Source organism: Salvelinus namaycush, chromosome 33, assembly GCF_016432855.1.
Source record: "Salvelinus namaycush isolate Seneca chromosome 33, SaNama_1.0, whole genome shotgun sequence".
Classification (NCBI taxonomy): domain Eukaryota; kingdom Metazoa; phylum Chordata; class Actinopteri; order Salmoniformes; family Salmonidae; genus Salvelinus; species Salvelinus namaycush.
This window is the reverse complement of record NC_052339.1, coordinates 26,576,887-26,600,608: the sequence shown is the minus strand read 5'-3', so window position 1 is coordinate 26,600,608 and position 23,722 is coordinate 26,576,887. Positions and strand designations below refer to the sequence as shown.

The 23,722-nt window shown below is 45.9% G+C and overlaps 1 protein-coding gene across 3 annotated transcripts in view; it reads left to right on the top strand.

Annotated features, from left to right (window-relative positions):
* LOC120028099 (receptor-type tyrosine-protein phosphatase mu-like) overlaps nucleotides 1-23,722 on the top strand; it is a 305,294-nt gene that overhangs the window by 80,866 nt on the left and 200,706 nt on the right. For all 3 annotated transcript variants that reach the window (XM_038973267.1, XM_038973266.1, XM_038973265.1), the window contains exon 3: nucleotides 17,557-17,834. In XM_038973267.1, the coding sequence (XP_038829195.1) occupies nucleotides 17,557-17,834 (278 nt within the window). The remainder of the gene's footprint in view (nucleotides 1-17,556; nucleotides 17,835-23,722) is intronic.

Below are 23,722 nucleotides of genomic sequence, written 5' to 3'. Positions count from 1 at the left end.
GATCCAGACCTCTCCTCCCTCTGCCATGTCTCTGTTTGTCCCACTGATCCAGACCTCTCCTTCCTCTACCATGTCTCTGTTTGTCCCACTGATCCAGACCTCTCCTTCCTCTACCATGTCTCTGTTTGTCCCACTGATCCAGACCTCTCCTTCCTCTACCATGTCTCTGTTTGTCCCACTGATCCAGACCTCTCCTCCCTCTACCATGTCTCTGTTTGTCCCACTGATCCAGACCTCTCCTCCCTCTGCCATGTCTGTTTGTCCCACTGATCCAGACCTCTCCTCCCTCTACCATGTCTCTGTTTGTCCCACTGATCCAGACCTCTCCTCCCTTTGCCATGTCTCTGTTTGTCCCACTGATCCAGACCTCTCCTCCCTCTACCATGTCTCTGTTTGTCCCACTGATCCAGACCTCTCCTTCCTCTACCATGTCTCTGTTTGTCCCACTGATCCAGACCTCTCCTCCCTCTGCCATGTCTGTTTGTCCCACTGATCCAGACCTCTCCTCCCTCTGCCATGTCTCTGTTTGTCCCACTGATCCAGACCTCTCCTTCCTCTGCCATGTCTCTGTTTGTCCCACTGATCCAGACCTCTCCTTCCTCTGCCATGTCTCTGTTTGTCCCACTGATCCAGACCTCTCCTCCCTCTGCCATGTCTCTGTTTGTCCCACTGATCCAGACCTCTCCTTCCTCTACCATGTCTCTGTTTGTCCCACTGATCCAGACCTCTCCTTCCTCTACCATGTCTCTGTTTGTCCCACTGATCCAGACCTCTCCTTCCTCTACCATGTCTCTGTTTGTCCCACTGATCCAGACCTCTCCTTCCTCTACCATGTCTCTGTTTGTCCCACTGATCCAGACCTCTCCTTCCTCTGCCATGTCTCTGTTTGTCCCATTGATCCAGACCTCTCCTTCCTCTGCCATGTCTCTGTTTGTCCCACTGATCCAGACCTCTCCTTCCTCTGCCATGTCTCTGTTTGTCCCACTGATCCAGACCTCTCCTTCCTCTGCCATGTCTCTGTTTGTCCCACTGATCCAGACCTCTCCTTCCTCTCCCATGTCTCTGTTTGTCCCACTGATCCAGACCTCTCCTTCCTCTCCCATGTCTCTGTTTGTCCCACTGATCCAGACCTCTCCTTCCTCTACCATGTCTCTGTTTGTCCCACTGATCCAGACCTCTCCTTCCTCTACCATGTCTCTGTTTGTCCCACTGATCCAGACCTCTCCTTCCTCTACCATGTCTCTGTTTGTCCCACTGATCCAGACCTCTCCTTCCTCTACCATGTCTCTGTTTGTCCCACTGATCCAGACCTCTCCTTCCTCTACCATGTCTCTGTTTGTTCCACTGATCCAGACCTCTCCTTCCTCTACCATGTCTCTGTTTATTGTACTGATCCAGAACTGCTATCCCTCAGTGTGAAACTATAAGGGTCTGTCACCTTCAACCATTTGAAGATAAACCTTGTAAGAGATTGATGAAGTAGATTTGTGATGGAATCTACCATACGGTAATCCACATTTAAGATGGTGTTTTTCCCTACATATCTTACAACCAAAACCTATAGTCGAAAATCATGGCCCAGTTTCCAAAGATGTCATTCTTCTCATGTGGAAGAACGATTATTTCTGTCATCCCCCGTGAAATTGAAAATTTTCAGTCTGAAACAAAACCTGGTAATAAAATATAGTCGACAGTCTACTTCAGCTGTCCTTTCCATGTACCCGGTCTTGTTATTGGGGCTTGTGAGCAGCATTACATTTGTCTGATTTTCAGGGGCTGTTCAATTTGGCTGGCTGGCTGGCCCTGCTGCACGGAGAATTATGGCCTGAAATAATGCACTCGACAGGAGAATGAAAATCTCTGCTTGAGGTGTTACTGGGCTTCCTCTTCCGGGCGCCGTGTTAATTAAAATATACATTTATGCCCTGTATCAATGTATGGCTTATTTCCCTGTTATTTCCGTTTCCCTGGCTTCATAACACCAGCCTAGTAGCTTGGTGGAGCGCGTCTCATTTTCAGGACTGCGTTGCTTTCCTAATGGGCATCTCTGCTTGAGATGGCACCTCTTTAAATTGGATGAGCCGGTGATGGTGAGTAGAGGAGCGAGGCGCTTCATGGGGACACGTCTGTGTGCCGCTTCAGCTTTGGAATGTGATTTGTTGCAGGGTCAGGTCCCATAAATCGGTGCTCCCCACAGTCACCAGTCAGCAGGGTCGCGCCGTGTCTCACAACACAGAGGGGGAACTAGTTACAGCCGCGAGGTTAATATATTTTGCAAAGGGGGAAGTCCCAATAAATCACCACACTTTTCACTCCCTCCCCGGACCCCTCTGCACATCAGCCTTGGCTCCTTTAATGTGTGTTTGTGTGTGTGCTTGTCGGACACGGCCTAAATGTGTTAGTTGGAATGCATATCTGCAACAGCTTGTGTCTGAATAGTGGCAAAGGTATGGCTGTAGCACAATTTCAATGCTACATTTTTTAAATGACTATTTCCTGTCAGATTGGTTGAACTTAATTGGTCTAAACGACCTATAAGGTTAACACTGCAATAAAGCATCTCTCACTGGAGATCAGAGCCATACATCTACTTCCTGTGGTCTCATTTTCATCTGAGTGGTGAAAACAACTGTAGGAAATGATACCTAACGGAGTTCTGAGGAGAGCTGAAGTGATTGTTTTTAATGGTAATAAGTGTACCCAGTGAAAGTAGTCCCTTTCATCTCAGCGCTACGGTAACGAGACAAAGCCTCTGACGTCCCTTCCACTCCGTCTGGCCTCCGGCAATCAGGCGGAGAGTCCCAGGTACTGGGCCACAATTATCAGCCATTATCATCAGTTTAGCAATTGAATAAGGCAATGACTGAACAAAGACGGGCACTTGAAAGCAAGTTCTGGGGGGGGCTTTCTTTTCTCAAATGGGGAGACCGTTCCGTGACTCTCCCGCAGCCGTGAAAAAATGGCTCTACCTTAAGCACTATCAATAAAAAGGGCATAACCTTCATGAATTATTCACCTGACGATAATCGGCATCATACAACCACGCTCCAGGAGATTGATGTGATGGATAACTATTTATGTATAACACAACCAAACTTTGATAACGATACAATACACGCCATCAGCTGCAAGTTTAAAACACACAGCCTCAAGCCATGGAAACTCTGAGGTGTTAGAGGATAGACATTTCTACTCTTCTCAATTCTTCTCTTCGGAAATAAGCCATAAATAGTCAACCGGTTTGACTGGATACAGTTGTGGCCTGAAGCGAAGGCTGCATACCTCCTATAGATCACAAAGACACAGGCTCTTTCATTGCAAAGACCTCCCACATCATATCTGCAAATAACTCTGCTGTACCATCGCAGAGGAACACTGGAACAGAGGTGAAGATCGAAGACAATACCCACACAATAGAGACCTTACGACACACAGCAGTTTGCATATCTGATCAGCACACAAGGACTTTCCTGTGTCAGTCTTCCAAACCCCTACGTGCCCGTTCCCCCCCCCATTATTTTGACTAGACAGATCTGTTAGTTTCTAAGGAAACAGATGGTATACATGGCAGAAATATTTGCAGGTGTTCACACAATCCACGGAAGCTGTTTAATTTTGTGAGACAAATGTATTATTGTCTTAAAACACTCTCTCAGGGTTATGGAACTCCTGGGTAAAGAGATGCGTCACTAAAAGCTTTGCCTTGACGGACTTGAGAGAAACTACCTGTACACAATGGACTCTGATAAATTAGCTCTGTTGACCAGAATTTGTTAATGTCATGTGTCACTTTGACTCAGTCACTGACTACTTACTTACTGACTTTATTGTCCCCATGGTGAAATTTTGTTGCAGTGTCATGTACACGTTTTAAAGTTGTGTTTAAACACAAAACAAATTGACAATACAACTTTCATAACAGTTACATACCAATAAAAAGAAACTAGCCTGCTGGCCTTACTGAGTGGGTAGGAACATTGGCCCAAGCTATTTAGGAGGGATATCACACCTGGCACAAATGACTGTCTAGTTCTGTTTTTCCTGCTGAGGGGTGCCCTATACCTGCACCCAGAGGGGAGTAGTTCAAAGTCCGGGTATAGGGGGTGGCTTGGGTCTAAAATAATTTTGTGAGCCTTGCGGAGGGCTCTGACCTTAAAGATCTCATCCAGGCCTGTCTGTTTGACTCCAAGTACCTTTCTTGCTGTGGTGATAATCCTTCTCAGCATATTTCTCTGGCTGACAGTGGCCAAACCAACAAACAATACAAAAAGTTAAAATATACTCTCAATGAAAGGCAGTGAAGGTGGCACATTGTTTTTGCTGCACCTTATGTTGGGTGTTCGTAGTGACTAGTTACGTTTGTGACAAAGGTTGCATCCTTGGAGACCAAAATCCAGATTTTGAGATGGTGATTCACAAAAGTCTTTCTATGTTTTGATTGTACATAATACACAGCAATCAGATGTCTCCTATCCTTACCTGCTCTGCTGGAGTTGATTTGACATTGTGGCCTGGAAGTGCACACTCAGCAGAGACTCTCTGGGAGTGGGTTCTCAGCTAAGACTGTGGTTAACCTCAAGGTGCATAGCACCTGCTGAAACTTAACTTTTCCTCGTTAAAAGGTAAGAGGGATTATAGGCACAAATCCTGGAGTGGCGCGAGAACTCGAAAGCAGCCCAGTCCTCCATGTCGCCCATTTGGAAAATGTTGTTCGTTCCCCGCTCCGAGCGACCTCTGAGTCGGGAGGTGTGCGGTGTCGAAAGAGTGAAGTGCAGTTCTCTCCAGCCGAAATCCAACCGCGGGTAATGATTTCAAAGTTCAGGACCCGACAGCGTTCGGCCATAATGAGCGCCGCAGTCATTACGCCAAATTACATCGAACATGCTGCACTGGCCGCCCCCTTCATTGTTTCCTGAAAAAAAGCTAATTGGAAAAATGTAGTACCTCCAACCTCTGCTCTTTGATTAGCACTCGCTCTAGACTCAGAGTGCACGTCCCTGTGAGCTACATGAGTTGATACTGCGTAATTAGAAGAAATACCAACACCTAAGTGAGTGAATTAGATTTGGCTCCTCCAATTTGTGGGATAAGTTATTTATAGTGCCTTGCAAAAGTATTCTTTACATTTTGTTGTGTTACAAAGTAAGATTAAATAGATTGTCATTTTGTTATCAACAACCTACACAAAATACTCATGTGAAAGTGAAAAAATTCAGTTTGTTTAGGCAAGCCTGAATTAGTTCAGTAGTAAAATTAGCCTTAAAGGAAAAGTTCACCCATTTTGAATTTTATATTGTTTTTGTACATCTCGGAGTGATGTTCTATCAATTCCCTGGGTCAGTTCATGTTTTCATGTGCATCTGAGAAATATGCGTTCAAGCAGGCAGAAATCCAGCCGTTATGACGTAGCACTGTGATAGTCTCTTTACGTTAATAGGAGTACGTCTTTTAGATGGTGAAAACGTCTATCATACATGTCAGATTTCAATACTGGTCGATGTCATAACTCGGGAGGAGGTCTTCTCTCGAATGAGCCATTGATCATATTTTTGTGATATTCCGACCTCAAATGTGTAATTTAAAGGTCTCTCTGGCACATTATTCCTATTTGTCTGCCTCTTTAGTCTAGGATGCATTGAATGGTGCTGTCACCAGAGATATTTCGGAAATTAGATATACATTCCATTATTCATTGGATTCCTAACACAAATAGGGAGAATAGGCACGTGAGAATAGGCACGTTGTCATGCTGAGTCACGTGGTTGCTAAGCTAATCGTCATGCAATCTTTTCTCAAAGACTGTGTGTATGTCGAGAAACGTGCCTATTCTCCTCAAATACTTAATGTGACAATTCCAAAGATATATGATATTACAGTATGTTAATTATCTCACATCTCGTAAAAGATTTGTAATGTTCTTGTTGCCGAAATTCGTGCTAATGTTTTTGAGCTAGCGTCCAATAGACTCCTTGAAGAGCCCTCCTTGCCCCAGAATCGCCCAGAATGCACCGTGCAGCCATTTCCCATCTCCTCAAAAGTCTATCTGTCAGACTCCACTCGTGAGGCACATCGATCTGCCGATTGTAGACTCCTAAATTGAAGTTTAAGGCGATTATACAGCTAGCTAGCTACCTAGCAATCCAGCCCTGTGTACTTTTGGTGCCTGTGGATACAGGGCATTGTGGATTTTGTAGTCGACTTGAGCTGCAACAGATTTCCACAATGATTTTCAATGTTGCTACCAACATTTATTATAACTCCAAAATGAAACATTTGTTCACAAAAATATTGTTCTCACATATTAATGATATTTAACAATGTAAATTCAAGAAATAATATATGCAATTTTATCCAAAGCGACTTAGTCATGCGTGCATACATTTTACGTATGGGTGGTGCCTGGCATGCAAGTGCCATGCTCTACCATCTGAGCCAAATGGGGCCACAGTGATGGTTGGAATGAGTGGTTTTGGGTGGATTTTTCCTTTAACAAATCACAACTTACAAGGACTTACTCTGTGTGAAATAATACAGTAGTGGTTGACATGATTTTTAAATGGCTACCCCTTCCTCTGTCCCCCCATAAATGCAACATCTGTAAGGTCCCTTAATCAAGAATTGCATTTCAAGCACCGATCCAACTACAAAGACCAGGGAGCTTTTCGAAAGCCTCATGAAGAAGGGCAGTGATTGGTACATGGGTAACAATTAACAAATCACACATTGAATATCTCTTTAAGCATGGTCAAGTTAATAATTATGCTGTGGATGATGTATTCAACCACCCAGACAAATCAGACGCAGTCGTCCTTCTGAACTGAGCTGCAGGACAGGAATGAAACTTCTCAGGGATGTTACCATGAGGCCATTGGTGATTTTAAAACAGCTACGGAGTTCAATGTCTGTGATGGGAGAAAACTGAGGATGGATCAACAACATTGCAGTGACTCCTAAATGACAGAGTGAAAATAATACAAATATACATATAAAAAAAGGTTCTAAAATGTGCATCTTGTATGAAACAAGGCACAAAGCAGGGCTCTCAAACCCTGTTCCTGGAGAGATACCGTCCTATAGGTTCACCCCAACCCTGTTCCTGGAGAGCTACCGTCCTATAGGTTCACCCCAACCCTGTTCCTGGAGAGCTACTGTCCTATAGGTTCACCCCAACCCTGTTCCTGGAGAGCTACCGTCCTATAGGTTCACCCCAACCCTGTTCCTGGAGAGCTACTGTCCTATAGGTTCACCCCAACCCTGTTCCTGGAGAGCTACCATCCTATAGGTTCACCCCAACCCTGTTCCTGGAGACCCCTGCACTAAAGCAATACTGCAACAACAAAAAACTGCAAAGGAATACACTTGATGACCTAAATGCAAAGCCTTATGTTTGGGGCAAATTGCAATTTTTGAGTTGACTGCCTCCTTAATTTCAAGCATGGTGGTGGTTGTATCACGGTATTGGTATGCTTGACATCGACAAATACTGGAGTTTTTCAGTTTAAAAAGAAACAGGATGGAGCTAAGGCAAAATCCTAGAGGTACACCTGTTTCTGTCTTTACACCAGAGACTGGGAGAGGAATTCACCTTTCAGTAGGACAATAACCTACAGCACAAGGCCAAATCTACACTGGTGTTGCTTACGAAGAAGACTGTGAATGTTCCTGGCCAAGATATAGTTTTGACTTAAATCTGTTTGAAAATCAATGGCAAGACTTGAAAATTGCTGTCAAGGCATGATCCCCAACATCTTGACAGAGATTGAAGAATTTTGAAAAAAATGATGGGCAAATATTCCACAATCCAGGTGTGCAAGTCTCTGAGAGTTCCCAGAGAAGACTCAGCTGTAATCAATGCCAATGTATTGACTCAGGGAGCTGAAACTAAAATACAGTCGTTGCATAAGGATTCAGCTCCCTGAGTCAATACATGTTACAAACACCTTTGGCATCGATTACAGCTGTGGGTCTTCTTGGGAAGTTTGTTTTATGTTCAAGTATTTTGTGTAGATTGTTGACAAATCAATTTTAATCCTACTTTATAACAATCAAATATGAAGAAATCCAAGGGGTCTGAATACTTTTGCAAGGCACTGTATATCAATGCTATTACTCCCTTACCCATCGTCAAAGCTTTAAAGCTATTTGTTCTTAACTGACTTGCCTACTTAAAGGTTAAATACATTTTTTTAATGAAAAGCCACAATCTGTCCTCCTGCATTGGCACCCTGAATATCTATATTTTATTTGTAATATCTGAAACCTAATTTCCGTAAGTAGTTGCACCTGGAAGGATGCACGACTGCACTGAGACAGTGTTATCTTATGGACTTTTACATTATTCTTGCTTAATAAATCCTGTATTTACCCCAGTCAACTGTTAACAGGGCCCATTGAAAAACACTTCCTGTTCTTTTACGCCGGACACGTGCAGGAAATGCAACATCAGGGACAGATTGTGCACAATCAATGCAGCTCTCTCGGTCATACTTCCTTCTGTTGACCAAAGTGTATTTTTTAAAAGGCCTCACTGTCCTTAGTCACTGTGTGTTCATTAGAGGGGGCTGTAGGCTCACTGGGCATGGCCAGGGAGTGACACTGCTGCTACCAATCTCAAGGTTTTCTGCCCCATTAGCAGTGCTAATGTAGTTGAAAGAGGCAGCCCATGCTCTGTAAATGGTGTTTCAGGAAGCACAGCAAAAAACATCTACAAAGTGTTTAGTTATGGAAAATAGCAGGAGCATGACTTGCTATGTCGCAAATAGCCTAACCCTGGCTGGAAAGGATAGGCATGGTAGACCTGGCACAGTGAGGGAGAGGTTGGCATCATGTGAAGCTGGATGGTGTGGCCAGTCGCTCTGCTCCCTCCCTGTCCAGCGCCCCACAACACAGGTGCCGTGGACACCTGCCAGGCTGGGGAGCCAGCCGTCCCAGAATTCCACAGGGCAGCTCTCTTGAGAGAGGGAAACGAGGACGCTTCTGTCTTGGAGCTGTTGGGTCTCCTTTTTACCGTGTTAGTTACTTCATAAGTGGATAGTTTGAAATGCTAATTTTGTATGGATGTTGAGTGTGGCTTTAAATATCATAGCAATTGTATTAAGGCCCTCCCTCGTTATACATTACCTGCAACAGTAATTGGCATATACCGGTACCATTATTTAAAAAGGTTTAATTGAACCCATTTAAGAGCAAGACAAATCATTTCATTGCCACGTTCCTAATTGGATTTCAAAATGCAATGTTGTGCTGAACAGTTAATAGTTTCAAGAAGGGTTTGACTTTTTCTGCTGTTTATTCCTCGTTCATCATGAATAGCTGATGAATGGGATTAAGTGCATCACAGTTGCTCTCTATTCCAGTATCCACCATATAGTAAAGATTATTAGGCTCATAAAGTTAATCATGACTGTTCTTCTTCATGAGGGGCCTTTTCATTGGGAAACTTCTGCGTTCCCTGACCGTATTTATACTGGTGCTTTGTATTGAAATGAGTTGTCAAAACTCAATTATCAGACGCCCCCTTTAGGCAAACACTCCCCATCCTGGTCCCGCTCTCTGGCTATTCATCACTGGGTCTTAAACATATCCCATTTCCAATAAGCCCAACTTCAATTTACAAAGTACTTTGCATGTGAAGGTTAATCAATAAGTGGACAAACAACACATCCTGGTTACAAGAGCAGAGCGCTGGGGCACCAGCCTGAATCAGTAATCTGTGCACGGCAAAATGGAAAGTGAACAACCCATCTGATTCTAAACAAATACGCTCATCAACGGAATCCCATGGGCAACAAAGTGTGTGTGTGTGTGTACATGTTTGCATGAGTGCATGCAAGGTTATAGCAGCGTTCGTTTGTCATGGCAGAGTATCATTTGAATCCATGAATTGTTATTGATTTGTGTACTTCCTAATAGTAAATGAAGCTTAGAGATTAAAGTTGTGTGTTGGAATATAAAGTGCCTTCTGAAAGTATTCAGACCCCTTGACTTTTAACACATTTTGTTAGGTTACAGCCTTATTCTAAAATGGATTGGTTTTTTTCCTCTATACACACTACCCCATAATGACATCACACTACCCAATAATGACAAAGCAAAAACAGGTTTTTAGAAATGTTTGCTAATTTATTCAAAACAAAAAACTGATGTGACAGTTCACTAAGTATTCAGACCCTTTACTTAGTACTTTGTTGAAGCACCTTTGGCAGTGATTACAGCCTCGTGTCTTCTTGGGTATGACGGTACAAGCTTGGCACACCTGTATTTGTAGAGTTTCTTGGCACACCTGTATTTGTAGAGTTTCTGTCCGCTGTCCCAGCGGACAGCTCTAGAAAGAGTCTTGGTGGTTCCAAACTTCTTCCATTTAAGAATGATGGAGGCCACTGTGTTATTAGGACCTTTTTAAAGCTGCAGACATTTTGGGGTACCTTTCCCCAGAGCTGTGCCTCGACACATCCTGTCTCGGAGCTCTTTTGGACAATTCCTTCGACCTCATGGCTTGGTTTTTGCTCTGACGTTCGCTGTCAACTGTGGGACCTTATATACACAGGTGTGAGCTCAATTTCGTGTCTCGTAGCAAAGGATCTGAATACTTATAAAGATAAGGTATTTCAACCAAAACATTTTTTTACATTTGCGATTTCTTAAAACCTATTTTCACTTTGTCATTATGGGGTATTGTGTGTAGATTGATGAGAGGGAAAAATACAATTTCCTCCATTTTAGAATAAGGCTGTAACGTAACAAATTGTGGAAAAAGTCGAGGGGATTGAATACTTTCCGAAGGCACTGTATGATAGACATTGAATCAGTCTGCCTTGTAGGACATGGGCCTTTCATACCAAGACCTGGAGTACTCTGATTTGTCAGTCATCCTTGGTCAGGTTGTGATGCTAGACATAATTAGTGACCTCTGAGGTTTTAGATCCTGTCAGGTGTATTTTCTATATACTCATCTAGATGTAATTTCTGGAGATTGCAAAACATTATATTGTTGTGCATGGGCGGACTGGCCTCCTGGCATTTTGGGCAAATGCCAGATGGGCTGAACCATTTTTAGCCTGTCTATCTGTGTGGGTTATGCTTAAAATGATTATCTGGCTAATACTGGGGGCCTGAAGGAAATAATTAGCTGGTGTGGGGCCCATTTCCAGGAAAGAAATGGGCCTGTGTGGGGGCTTCAAGGGAAAAAATTGCCGGGTGTGTTAGAAATTCCAGAACCGATTTCTGGTCCCAGTCCGCCCCTGCTATAGTGCAGTTTGCCCTCTCGTAGCTCCTTAAATTGGGAGACAGGCTGGCATGTACTCTGAGACAGTTGTTTAGCTGCCAGACACTCTGTCCTCTGTCTCAAGATCCCGCTCTTCATTAGAATAAACTCTTCTCCCAGTCCCCATGCTTATTTTATGCAAGTGCATGGCGTCCTCAATGATATTGCATGGCCAAACGTTAATGATTAAAATCCAAGTTTTCTAATCCTTTTCCCCGTCGACGGGGCATTGATCCGTTCTCCGAGAGCCTCCCATGTAGAAAAATCTCATTACCAATCTCGCTGACTCGTAGGGAGCTGTTTACACGCCATAACAATTCCGCTGGAGTGGAACCAACAAGACAATTGCGCTGAGCTGTGCGGCCCGACCAATATTTCATCTTCGCATCACTCTCTCTCTCGCTGCCTCAGCCCCACCCCACCCACTAGCACTGATCCACTCACTAACATGTTTAACCTCTTAAGTCATGTATCCTGCTAAAATATTTAAGGGCTCGTGTGAATGTGGCTCGATAGCTAGCGCCGTGCTCTTGCCCCTCCCTTTTCCCACCGTATAATGCCTCTTTAAACATGCATTAGCACAGCGCTTGTTCCATTCACCTGAAATTAAGGCCACTCTTATGCACTTGTTCATATCCCTTCCTTCTTTCCACCGAGAAGGCCGCATCGCCGCACTTAGTCCATAATCCATTCAGTAGAGGATTCATGGTCTAATTCATCCCTTAAAGAAAGGAAAACAAAAATATATAGTTTAGTTGCTTGTCATCCCACCAGAAAGTGATTGATTGTACGATCATTTGTGGGAGTAGAGAAAATTGGGTTCGTCCAATCGGTGTTTGACTCTTTCATTTTAAATGGTCATTCTTCTCTCTCCCATGTCAAAAGCTCAATGAGGGGGAAAAAAGAGCACATGAACATCAACTGACAAGGTCGATACCCGCTCATAATGGGAGCTGGAAATGGCAAAGTAAAAAAAAGAATCATCTTGCACTCGCTCTCTCACTCTTTCTTTCACACGCTCTCCTTCTCTAACACACACACACACACACACACACACACACACACACACACACACACACACACACACACACACACACACACACTCCATAGAAATAGAAAACATGACGTTTTTTTTGTATGACTGCAAAGCTCTGTTCTTTATGGTTTTAAAGTGTTTGCGTGTTAATTGGCCCTGAACCTGGCATTGTAGAGGAGAACAGTATTTCCCCTGCAGAGTGTCTTTTAGACGACACTAAAACAATCCGGCCCTGATGTGCTTCTAAAATAGTTGGCAAATGATGTGATGTAATCAGAGCCTCCATTGCGTGTGGATTGGGATACAGTAAATAAGTAAGCTATGGAGATGGTGAAAATATAGGCTAGCTGATGTTTTTCACTACTGGTACGAATGGCAAGGGTCATATAGTATGTCTCACCGCTCGCTGCCTGAGGTGTGTTAGGTTTATGTCCAAAGTGAGACTTGCTGTGTGAATTCCTGCATTAGTTTGATGCTTTTTTTATATTTATACCTCATGATTTCCAAAATTCAGAAGAAACTGAAACTTGTAGTCTTCTTACCAACACAACTGGTTCAGTTGAGCCTCCTTTTAACCTACTATTCTCACTCTCAGACGAGATGGTGAGGATACCGATGTAATGTAATGACCGGTGTTCAAGCAGTCGAGTAGCACTACACTGACAATGGATTCCTCCCTTTCTCACCATGCTGGTGATTTCACCCTTGGCGGACGCTCAGGCGCCAAACGCCCACTGTCTCTCTACCCACTGCTGTGTATCTCGTGTTAAGGCCACGGCTCTCCGGAAACCCTTGAGCACCAAGGGTAAAGTCATCTGTGTCGGTTAGCGATTGTCATCAGCCAGTGCAACAATACAAATGATGCCAGTGGAGTTCCTGATTGGGTGACAGAATACTTGTAGCAGACATATCGCCAACAGATAGCCTCCTTTATTTCCACGGCTGAAAAAGACAGTTTTATAACTCTAAGGGACAGGAACGGCACATGCCAGGTGTGTAATGTTCTTCCCATGCCAATTCCATTAGTTAGAATGCAGGCATAATGGTCTTTTTTCACATTTCTCACATGGTTGGTGCCACTAAACTCTCAAGTGTATCGGAGAGCTTAGCAACTGGATTCAGTTCCAGACCACCTGGCAGTAGAGGAGGCTGATACCTGAGATCATAACTCTCTCACACACACACACACACACACACAGCACAAGGTTTTTACAAGAATCATGAATGGATGGAGCTTTATAAGTGTCACAAATGCAAAGTTGAGTGAAATCTGGAAGTGTGTTAACTTGCTCTCATGCAACTTTTATACTCCAAATACTGTTAAGTTGAGCTAACTGAAGATGCTTGTGTAGTCAGAAGATTTTATTTCATGCCACCTGGAAATACAGGTTGGTGAATAATTGATCATAACAAAATACTCAAACATTATTAGCAGTAAAACAACTTATTTTAACAAATGGCATTCCTATATCAACACAAGCAGTGTGGAGTCTTGAAGAAACAGAGATGGAATATTCCAGAACACTTTATATTCTAGGACCTCATATCACTTCAGATGACCTTGAGCACCCCATATTCTCTCTCAGAGGGAGTCAACTTTTGTCTATGAAATTCAAATGGCGCAACATTGCCTCCTTGTCTCGTCTGTTTCTTTTCCCCCTGGAATATGACAGCTCTGAAAATAAAACGTATATCAAAAGAGAGAGAGATAAAGGACAACATGAAAGGGGCAAACAATCCCTTGAAAGGTGCTCTGTTGTTTCAGTAGTTGTTTCTAGGCAACCAGGAAGAGCATGTGCCTCCACTTATGAAAGGGTGTCCCTCTTTTCTATTGGTCTTGTGAACAAATATATATATAGTGAGTTGGAAAGGACATAAATTGTGCTTCTGATCATGGCACAGGAGTTATGCCAAACGGAAGGCTAAAATGCAGCTTACCGCTATGCTCTGAAGGCACATTAGAGAGGACTCTAGTAATTAAAAGGCATAGTTTAGATATCATGTCAACGATTGGTGATGGAAGTTAATTTACGAGTTATGAAAGACTGAATCCCTTGAGGGAGCAGTGTTTTTCTGACAAGGCTGTCAAGAAAATTATGAACTGGATCACTTTCCTAAACTGTATCTACAAATACCATTTTGTCATTTTTATCTTGGCAATGAACTTGCCAACATACTTTATAATGACCCAGCTCCGTACTCTTCAGTCTTCCTGTGTACTAACAACCAGCAACCATGCGAGAAACATTGGAATATGAAATTAATTGGAAGAAATCGTTGACGCCGGTGATCTGGTGGCCATGGGAACCGGTGCTGTGCCTCGAGCTTGGTCGTTATCATTGGCAGATGTACTGGTGTGTTCATCGCCAGGGGCGACAGAGTTCTGAGTTTTTGAGGTCAAGAGTGTAGCGTGGCATTGGGAATGGATTTGGGTTTTGGTTGTGGCCTGGGTGTTGGATGATGTCTGTCATCAGAAGATATCATATCTGTGTGTTCGGTAGAAGCAACAGGGAGCATATGAGCCTATCTCGAGTGTAGTAGTGAGTATGTATAGCCAGAAGTCAGATTGAACCGATTTACAAGGGTCTTTTGGTGAGCAGTGAGCTCTCATACCCATGAAATGACTAAACGGACGTTGATGCCAACTATGAGCCCAGTGGTTTAAAGAAATTTCTAATGGAGAGGGGGAACCGCCAATTCTAAAAAGGATTACCCCCCCCCCCCCCCCCCCCCCCCCCCCCCCCACCACACTACAGTTTTTATCAACCTTAAACACAATCCCAGAGACTGCCTGAGTTGTCTGGGCTCCTTAACACAATTCCATCATTATTATGGAAGATCAAATTACCCCTCTCGTAGCTGCAGGCCATAGGCAAGATTTGCTTGGGAAATGAGAGGGGAGGGTGCACATTTAACACCCTGATCTGCAATTTAATCTGAATTAAGTGGGAAAAGGCGCATTTTAGTGCACAATAATGGACACGTCACAGGAGGGCAGCCTCTGTCTTATTAATACTACAGCCAGGGAGAGGGAGGTACAATCGTTGGGTCATAGTTTGATGTGTAATTACAAAGAGGCCGGCGGATGACCCTGGCGCGAGGGACTGACTCACCTTGGATGACAAGCTGGAGCGACAACTACAGTAAAACTTGTTGCATGTATAGAGCTCTTCAACGTGTCTCTTGTTCACCACTTCTAGGTTGAAGGCCTCAGATCCTTCCGAGCATTGCAAACAGTAGGAAGAGGTTGAATTTTAAGGCCACGGCTCTGTTTTAAATTGGACAAAATATACATAAACAACGTTCTTTGTCCCAACGTGGTCTTCCGATTATCGCCAGACATCCATTCAAAGCAAACTGTTCTTGTTTCGCCAACCCTTTCGCCATCATAGGTACTGGCTTGGAAATTGAGAATTTTTGAAATTTTTCAACAACGGTCCTCAACCCTAAAAGTGGTGTGGTCAAGGGCGTCCATTTGTTGCTCCTGGATTTGTCCGTGGTGTACCCTTCACTACCTCCAGACCATATCGATTCCTCCCACTCCTCCTTCCGCTCTGCACTCTAGCCCTGGAAGGCCAACGCTGGAGCACAAATGGACTAATGAGAGTTCTGCCGATGAGACGCTGAAGCCCTATGTACTGGGCACTTCAACGTTGCCATGGCAGAGAGCGTTCTACAGGCTTTAATGGAAGTGGGGAAGGAAGGCCAAGGACAAAGTGGTCCCTTCCCTGTTCTCTTCTCCACTCAGGATCAATGTGCCTGGGATCTCTATGAACCCCCCCTAAATCCTTCACTATCCCCATCGTCTAGGCTTTTAGGGCATGACGGGGGCCGTTAGCGACTGAACCTTCAGTAAGGAAAAGCATAAAAATATATAAATAGAAGTAATGGAGCTGTATACATTAGTGACACTTGAGACTTTCAGATTCGCCACTGTGCTGTTTGGGCATACTGCACTTAGTGAGGAGAATTTCAATGAGAATTCTGATTCATTGTTGGTGGGCCGTACATTCCACTCCTACACTCAATCTCCCTGTTAGTTTTGTACATCACACTTATTTTTTAGAAAGAAACAACAATGGGCATATACACAGTAGCTACTGTAGAGAGAAATATAGACTCTATCTCAGCTCGGGAATACCAGTTTGTGTAGATAATGAACACCTAGTAGACGAGCCAGAACAATGGCCGAGGGGCTTTTGCAGTAAAACAAACACCACGCTCCGCTTTTTGCCCATTAAAAAAAGTGTTGAAACGGCCCTTTTAAATGAGCTGCGAGCACGCCAGGGTCTTTCAAAGCTTCGTCCACGGAGAGGACCCAGAGCATAGAAATATAATGAATAGAAGGGGCTTGGAACCTCCTAACCATGGCAGAGGAAACAAGGGGTGAAGAGAAGATAAAGGGGAAAAGAAGATGTCCGCCTCAGTCAGAACAACAGTTAATGAATAACCGCAACGTGACATTAAGAGAACCTCTCCCATCTCCGGCAACCCATACTGACTAGTGACTCAGTCAAAGAAATAGAAGGAATATAATGGGAATCCCCATTCAAGTTGCCATGGTTAGAGGTTCAAAGCCCGTTCTATTGATTGTATGACTGAGTCCCATCCTGGCAACCCATGCTGACTAGTGAGAGGTTCTCTTAATGTTACGTTGTGGTTATTCATTAACTGTTGTTCTGACTGAGGCGGACATCTTCTTATCCCCTTTATCTTCTCTTCACCCCTGTTTCCTTTGTCATGGTCTTGTTATGAAGTATACAGGCTTTGTTAACGTATCAACAAACCTTAATTTAGTGTTGCCATAATCACGTCAGTGGTGAAGTGGTAGATTTGGATACAGTAATTAACGTACAGTATGTGCTGTGTTCCATGTGTTGATGTCATATTTTCCTGTTTCTGAATCCAACAGCTGGCCAGGTTATCTTCTACAAACACATAGCCTGCTGATTAGGCCATACGTAAATCCTTGAAAGCAGCACCTATTTTACTGTATCTACCTCCAACTGTCAAATATGTGTCCATGACATGGCCGTTCAGAAACTGTGTCTACTGGATTACCTCCCCTTCTAATTCATATTTAGGACATAAATAATTGTCATGATTTAGCAGTGCAACTCATGCTCATTTAAAACGGTTTGAATCGGTGACATCTTAAATGCACTTGATTTCTAGTCAAGTTTATTCAAGTCATTTATAGGTATTAGTGTGTTTAGTAGTTTCACTGACTAACCCTCCTCTCTCTTTCCCCCCCAAGGTTCAGCCTTCATGATGGTCAACACCAGCGGACGTTCCTCGGGCCAGAAGGCCCAGCTGCTCATGCCTCAGCTCAAAGAGAACGACACCCACTGCATCATCTTCCAGTACTATGTGGCGGGCCAGCGCGAGGGCGCCAACCCGGGCCAGCTCAACATCTACATTAAGGAGAACAACAGTCCGCTGGGCATCCCCGTGTGGAACGCCTCCGGCCCCGCCTACCCCACCTGGCGCCAGGTGGAGCTGGCTGTCAGCACCTTCTGGCCCAACTTCTACCAGGTGAGATGGGGATGGGGGTTAGTAAGATGTGGATGGGGGTTATTAAGTTGGGGATGGCTCTTGGGATGGGGGTTAGTAAGATGGGGATGGGGTTAGTAAGATGGGGCTGGGAGGTTAGTAAGATGAGGCTGGGGGTGGTGGTTAGTAAGATGAGGCTGGGGGTGGGGGTTAGTAAGATGGAGCTGGGGGTGGGGGTTAGTAAGATGAGGCTGGGGGTGGGGGTTAGTAAGATGAGGCTGGGGGTGGGGGTTAGTAAGATGAGGCTGGGGGTGGGGGTTAGTAAGATGAGGCTGGGGGTGGGGGTTAGTAAGATGAGGCTGGGGGTGGGGGTTAGTAAGATGAGGCTGGGGGTGGGGGTTAGTAAGATGAGGCTGGGGGTGGGGGTTAGTAAGATGAGGCTGGGGGTGGGGGTTAGTAAGATGAGGCTGGGGGTGGGGGTTAGTAAGATGGAGCTGGGGGTGGGGGTTAGTAAGATGGAGCTGGGGGTGGGGGTTAGTAAGATGAGGCTGGGGGTGGTGGTTAGTAAGATGAGGCTGGGGGTGGGGGTTAGTAAGATGGAGCTGGGGGTGGGGGTTAGTAAGATGAGGCTGGGGGTGGGGGTTAGTAAGATGAGGCTGGGGGTGGGGGTTAGTAAGATGAGGCTGGGGGTGGGGGTTAGTAAGATGAGGCTGGGGGTGGGGGTTAGTAAGATGAGGCTGGGGGTGGGGGTTAGTAAGATGGAGCTGGGGGTGGGGGTTAGTAAGATGGGGCGGGGGTTAGTGGAACACTGACCTGTTCACCGGACGTGCTACCTGTCCCAGACCTGCTGTTTTCAACTCTCTAGAGACCGCAGGAGCGGTAGAGATACTCTTAATGATCGGCTATGAAAAGCCAACTGACATTTACTCCTGAGGTGCTGACTTGCTGCACCCTCGACAACTACTGTGATTATTATTATTTGACCATGCTGGTCATTTATGAACATTTGAACATCTTGGCCATGTTCTGTTATAATCTCCACCCAGCACAGCCAGAAGAGGACTGGCCACCCCTCATAGCCTGGTTCCTCTCTAGGTTTCTTCCTAGGTTTTGGCCTTTCTAGGGAGTTTTTCCTAGCCACCGTGCTTCTACACCTGCATTGCTTGCTGTTTGGGGTTTTAGGCTGGGTTTCTGTACAGCACTTTGAGATATCAGCTGATGTAAGAAGGGCTATATAAATAAGGGGGAGGGGGTTAGTAAGATGGTTGCTGGGGGGTTAGTAAGATGGTTGCTGGGGGGTTAGTAAGATGGTTGCTGGGGGGTTAGTAAGATGGGGATGGGGCTGGGGGGTTAGTAAGATGGGGATGGTGGTGGGGGTTAGTAAGATGGGGCGGGTGGTGGGGGTTAGTAAGATGGGGATGGTGCTGAGGGGGTTAGTAAGATGGGGGAGGGGGTTAGTAAGATGGGATGGGGATGGGGCTGAGGGGGTTAGTAAGATGGGGGTTAGTAAGATGGGGGTTAGTAAGATGGGGGTTAGTAAGATGGGGGTTAGTAAGATGGGGGTTAGTAAGATGGGGGTTAGTAAGATGGGGGTTAGTAAGATGGGGGTTAGTAAGATGGGGGTTAGTAAGATGGGCGAGGGGGTTAGTAAGATGGGCGAGGGGGTTAGTAAGATGGGCGAGGGGGTTAGTAAGATGGGCGAGGGGGTTAGTAAGATGGGTCTGGGGGAGGGGGTTAGTAAGATGGGGCGAGGGATGGGGGTTAGTAAGATTGGGGTGGGGGTTAGTAAGATGGGGCTGGGGGAGGGAGTTAGTAAGATGGGGCGAGAGATGGGGGTTAGTAAGATGGGGCTGGGGGAGGGGGTTAGTAAGATGGGGCTGGGGGAGGGGGTTAGTAAGATGGGGCTGGGGGAGGGGGTTAGTAAGATGGGGCTGAGGGAGGGAGTTAGTAAGCTGGGGGAGGGGTTTAGTAAGATGGGGCGAGGGATGGGGGTTAGTAAAATGAGGTGGGGGTTAGTAAGATGGGGCAGGGGTTGGGGGTTAGTAAGATGGGGTAGGGGGTGGGGGTTAGTAAGATGGGGCAGGAGGTGGGGGTTAGTAAGATGGGGCAGGAGGTGGGGGTTAGTAAGATGGGGCAGGAGGTGGGGGTTAGTAAGATGGGGCAGGGGGTTAGTAAGATGGGGCAGGGGGTTAGTAAGATGGGGCAGGGGGTTAGTAAAATGGGGCAGGGGGTTAGTAAGATGGGGCAGGAAGTAGGGGTTAGTAAGATGGGGGAGGGGGTTAGTAAGATGGGGGAGGGGTTTAGTAAGATGGGGGAGGGGGTTAGTAAGATGGGGGAGGGGGTTAGTAAGATGGGGTAGGGGGGTTAGTAAGATGGGGCAGGGGGGTTAGTAAGATGGGGCAGGGGGGTTAGTAAGATGGGGCAGGGGGGTTAGTAAGATGGGGCAGGGGGTTAGTAAGATGGGGCAGGGGGTTAGTAAGATGGGGCAGGGGGTTAGTAAGATGGGGCAGGGGGTTAGTAAGATGGGGAGGGGGTTAGAAAGATGGGGAGAGGGTTAGTAAGATGGGGGAGGGGGTTAGTAAGATTAGTTAGATGGGGATGGGGCTATTAAAAGGGCACATAGAACAGGGGGTATGGTTGTCTTTAATGGGGCAGGGGGTTAGTAAAATGGGGCAGGGGGTTAGTAAGATGGGGCAGGAGGTAGGGGTTAGTAAGATGGGGGAGGGGGTTAGTAAGATGGGGGAGGGGGTTAGTAAGATGGGGGAGGGGGTTAGTAAGATGGGGGAGGGGGTTAGTAAGATGGGGGAGGGGGTTAGTAAGATGGGGTGGGGGTTAGTAAGATGGGAATAGGGTGGGGGTTAGTAAGATGGGAATGGGGTGGGGGTTAGTAAGATGGGAATGGGGCTATTAAAAGGGCACATAGAACAGGGGGTATGGTTGTCTTTAAGGGCCCTACTGTTCAGGAAATGTAATGTTTTGTTCAAGTCAAAGTCCTGTTGTACTGTGGCCAGGTAGGAAACGGTAGACAGTGTTGTTTTGCTCTGGGGGGCTGTACATCCAAACTGATGTAGAGGTAATGCAGGTGGAGATGAGAACCCATCAGACATGTTCCCAGCAAGAGATCCATTTTTAAACACCGCCCATTAGCATGGCATAATAATATTCAACTCTGTTAGAGTCCATGTGTTGTCATTGCAGCTCTATGGCAGTACAGTAGATACATTCTCCCAAGGTCTCTGGAGGTCAAATCACTTTCTAGCATCACTCTCAGGCTGCAGAGCTGCGGATTTCCAGCCCAGGAAATTACCGCTCACACCAAATGTTTGGTTTCCTCCCACACAGGGTCACAGACACGCGCGCGCGCGCGCAGGGTCAGCATTGCCAGTGCTGACACAATGGAAACACACACAGGCCTGTGGGGTTTTCCCTTCGAGAGACTGATGGGGAAGAGGGATAAATACTTCTCCACGTTTCCCCAGAGAAATCACCTCTACCTGTTCCCCAGAGAAATCACCTCTACCTGTTCCCCAGAGAAATCACCTCTACCTGTTCCCCAGAGAAATCACCTCTACCTGTTCCCCAGAGAAATCACCTCTACCTGTTCCCCAGAGAAATCACCTCTACCTGTTCCCCAGAGAAATCACCTCTACCTGTTCCCCAGAGAAATCACCTCCACCTGTTCCCCAGAGAAATCACCTCTACCTGTTCCCCAGAGAAATCACCTCTACCTGTTCCCCAGAGAAATCACCTCTACCTGTTCCCCAGAGAAATCACCTCTACCTGTTCCCCAGAGAAATCACCTCTACCTGTTCCCCAGAGAAATCACCTCTACCTGTTCCCCAGAGAAATCACCTCTACCTGTTCCCCAGAGAAATCACCTCTACCTGTTCCCCAGAGAAATCACCTCTACCTGTTCCCCAGAGAAATCACCTCTACCTGTTCCCCAGAGAAATCACCTCTACCTGTTCCCCAGAGAAATCACCTCTACCTGTTCCCCAGAGAAATCACCTCTACCTGTTCCCCAGAGAAATCACCTCTACCTGTTCCCCAGAGAAATCACCTCTACCTGTTCCCCAGAGAAATCACCTCTACCTGTTCCCCAGAGAAATCACCTCCACCTGTTCCCCAGAGAAATCACCTCCACCTGTTCCCCAGAGAAATCACCTCCACCTGTTCCCCAGAGAAATCACCTCCACCTGTTCCCCAGAGAAATCACCTCCACCTGTTCCCCAGAGAAATCACCTCCACCTGTTCCCCAGAGAAATCACCTCCACCTGTTCCCCAGAGAAATCACCTCCACCTGTTCCCCAGAGAAATCACCTCCACCTGTTCCCCAGAGAAATCACCTCCACCTGTTCCCCAGAGAAATCACCTCCACCTGTTCCCCAGAGAAATCACCTCCACCTGTTCCCCAGAGAAATCACCTCTACCTGTTCCCCAGAGAAATCACCTCCACCTGTTCCCCAGAGAAATCACCTCCACCTGTTCCCCAGAGAAATCACCTCCACCTGTTCCCCAGAGAAATCACCTCCACCTGTTCCCCAGAGAAATCACCTCCACCTGTTCCCCAGAGAAATCACCTCCACCTGTTCCCCAGAGAAATCACCTCCACCTGTTCCCCAGAGAAATCACCTCCACCTGTTCCACAGAGAAATCACCTCTACCTGTTCCCCAGAGAAATCACCTCCACCTGTTCCACAGAGAAATCACCTCCACCTGTTCCCCAGAGAAATCACCTCCACCTGTTCCCCAGAGAAATCACCTCCACCTGTTCCCCAGAGAAATCACCTCCACCTGTTCCCCAGAGAAATCACCTCCACCTGTTCCCCAGAGAAATCACCTCCACCTGTTCCCCAGAGAAATCACCTCCACCTGTTCCCCAGAGAAATCACCTCCACCTGTTCCCCAGAGAAATCACCTCCACCTGTTCCCCAGAGAAATCACCTCCACCTGTTCCCCAGAGAAATCACCTCTACCTGTTCCCCAGAGAAATCACCTCTACCTGTTCCCCAGAGAAATCACCTCTACCTGTTCCCCAGAGAAATCACCTCTACCTGTTCCCCAGAGAAATCACCTCTACCTGTTCCCCAGAGAAATCACCTCTACCTGTTCCCCAGAGAAATCATCTCTACCTGTTCCCCAGAGAAATCACCTCTACCTGTTCCCCAGAGAAATCACCTCTACCTGTTCCCCAGAGAAATCACCTCTACCTGTTCCCCAGAGAAATCACCTCTACCTGTTCCCCAGAGAAATCACCTCTACCTGTTCCCCAGAGAAATCACCTCTACCTGTTCCCCAGAGAAATCACCTCCACCTGTTCCCCAGAGAAATCACCTCCACCTGTTCCTCAGAGGCACTGGGCAGAAGGAGACTCTCTCGCTCGACTCCGACATCCAGAGAAATGACACTGAGCATAATTTGCGAGGAATGCAAAATTGTGACTTGTTGTTACCCTCTCAGATTAACAATGAAAAAGTGTCCTCTTCAAAGCTCTACACCTAATGACAATTTAGCAAGTAATTATGGGGTTTCTGTAATTGCACAGTATATTTAGTTTTTATCAAAATGAAAACCACCTGAAATACAGAACCTACTTTGTCACTTATTTGTAATTACAGCATATGGTTCTCTCTCCACTCCGTTTACACTGCCAGTCCATCAGCACAGGTCTTGTTACATAGCAATGTTTGGGTCGCTCTTGAGAAACGTTTAATTGGATAACGCCTTGCATTTCGAATATGGTAATTTCCTTCTTCAGACCGTCATACTCTGATCTTGATCCTGACATTTTGCGTCGTTCATCTCTGCCTGCTCTGTTATTCCAATTCCATTTAGAGACACAATCACAATTACCAGGTGAACTGTAAAGGAACACTGGCAACATAGCATAATTATTTAATCAGGGAGGCTGGGCGCTAGGGAGGGAGGCT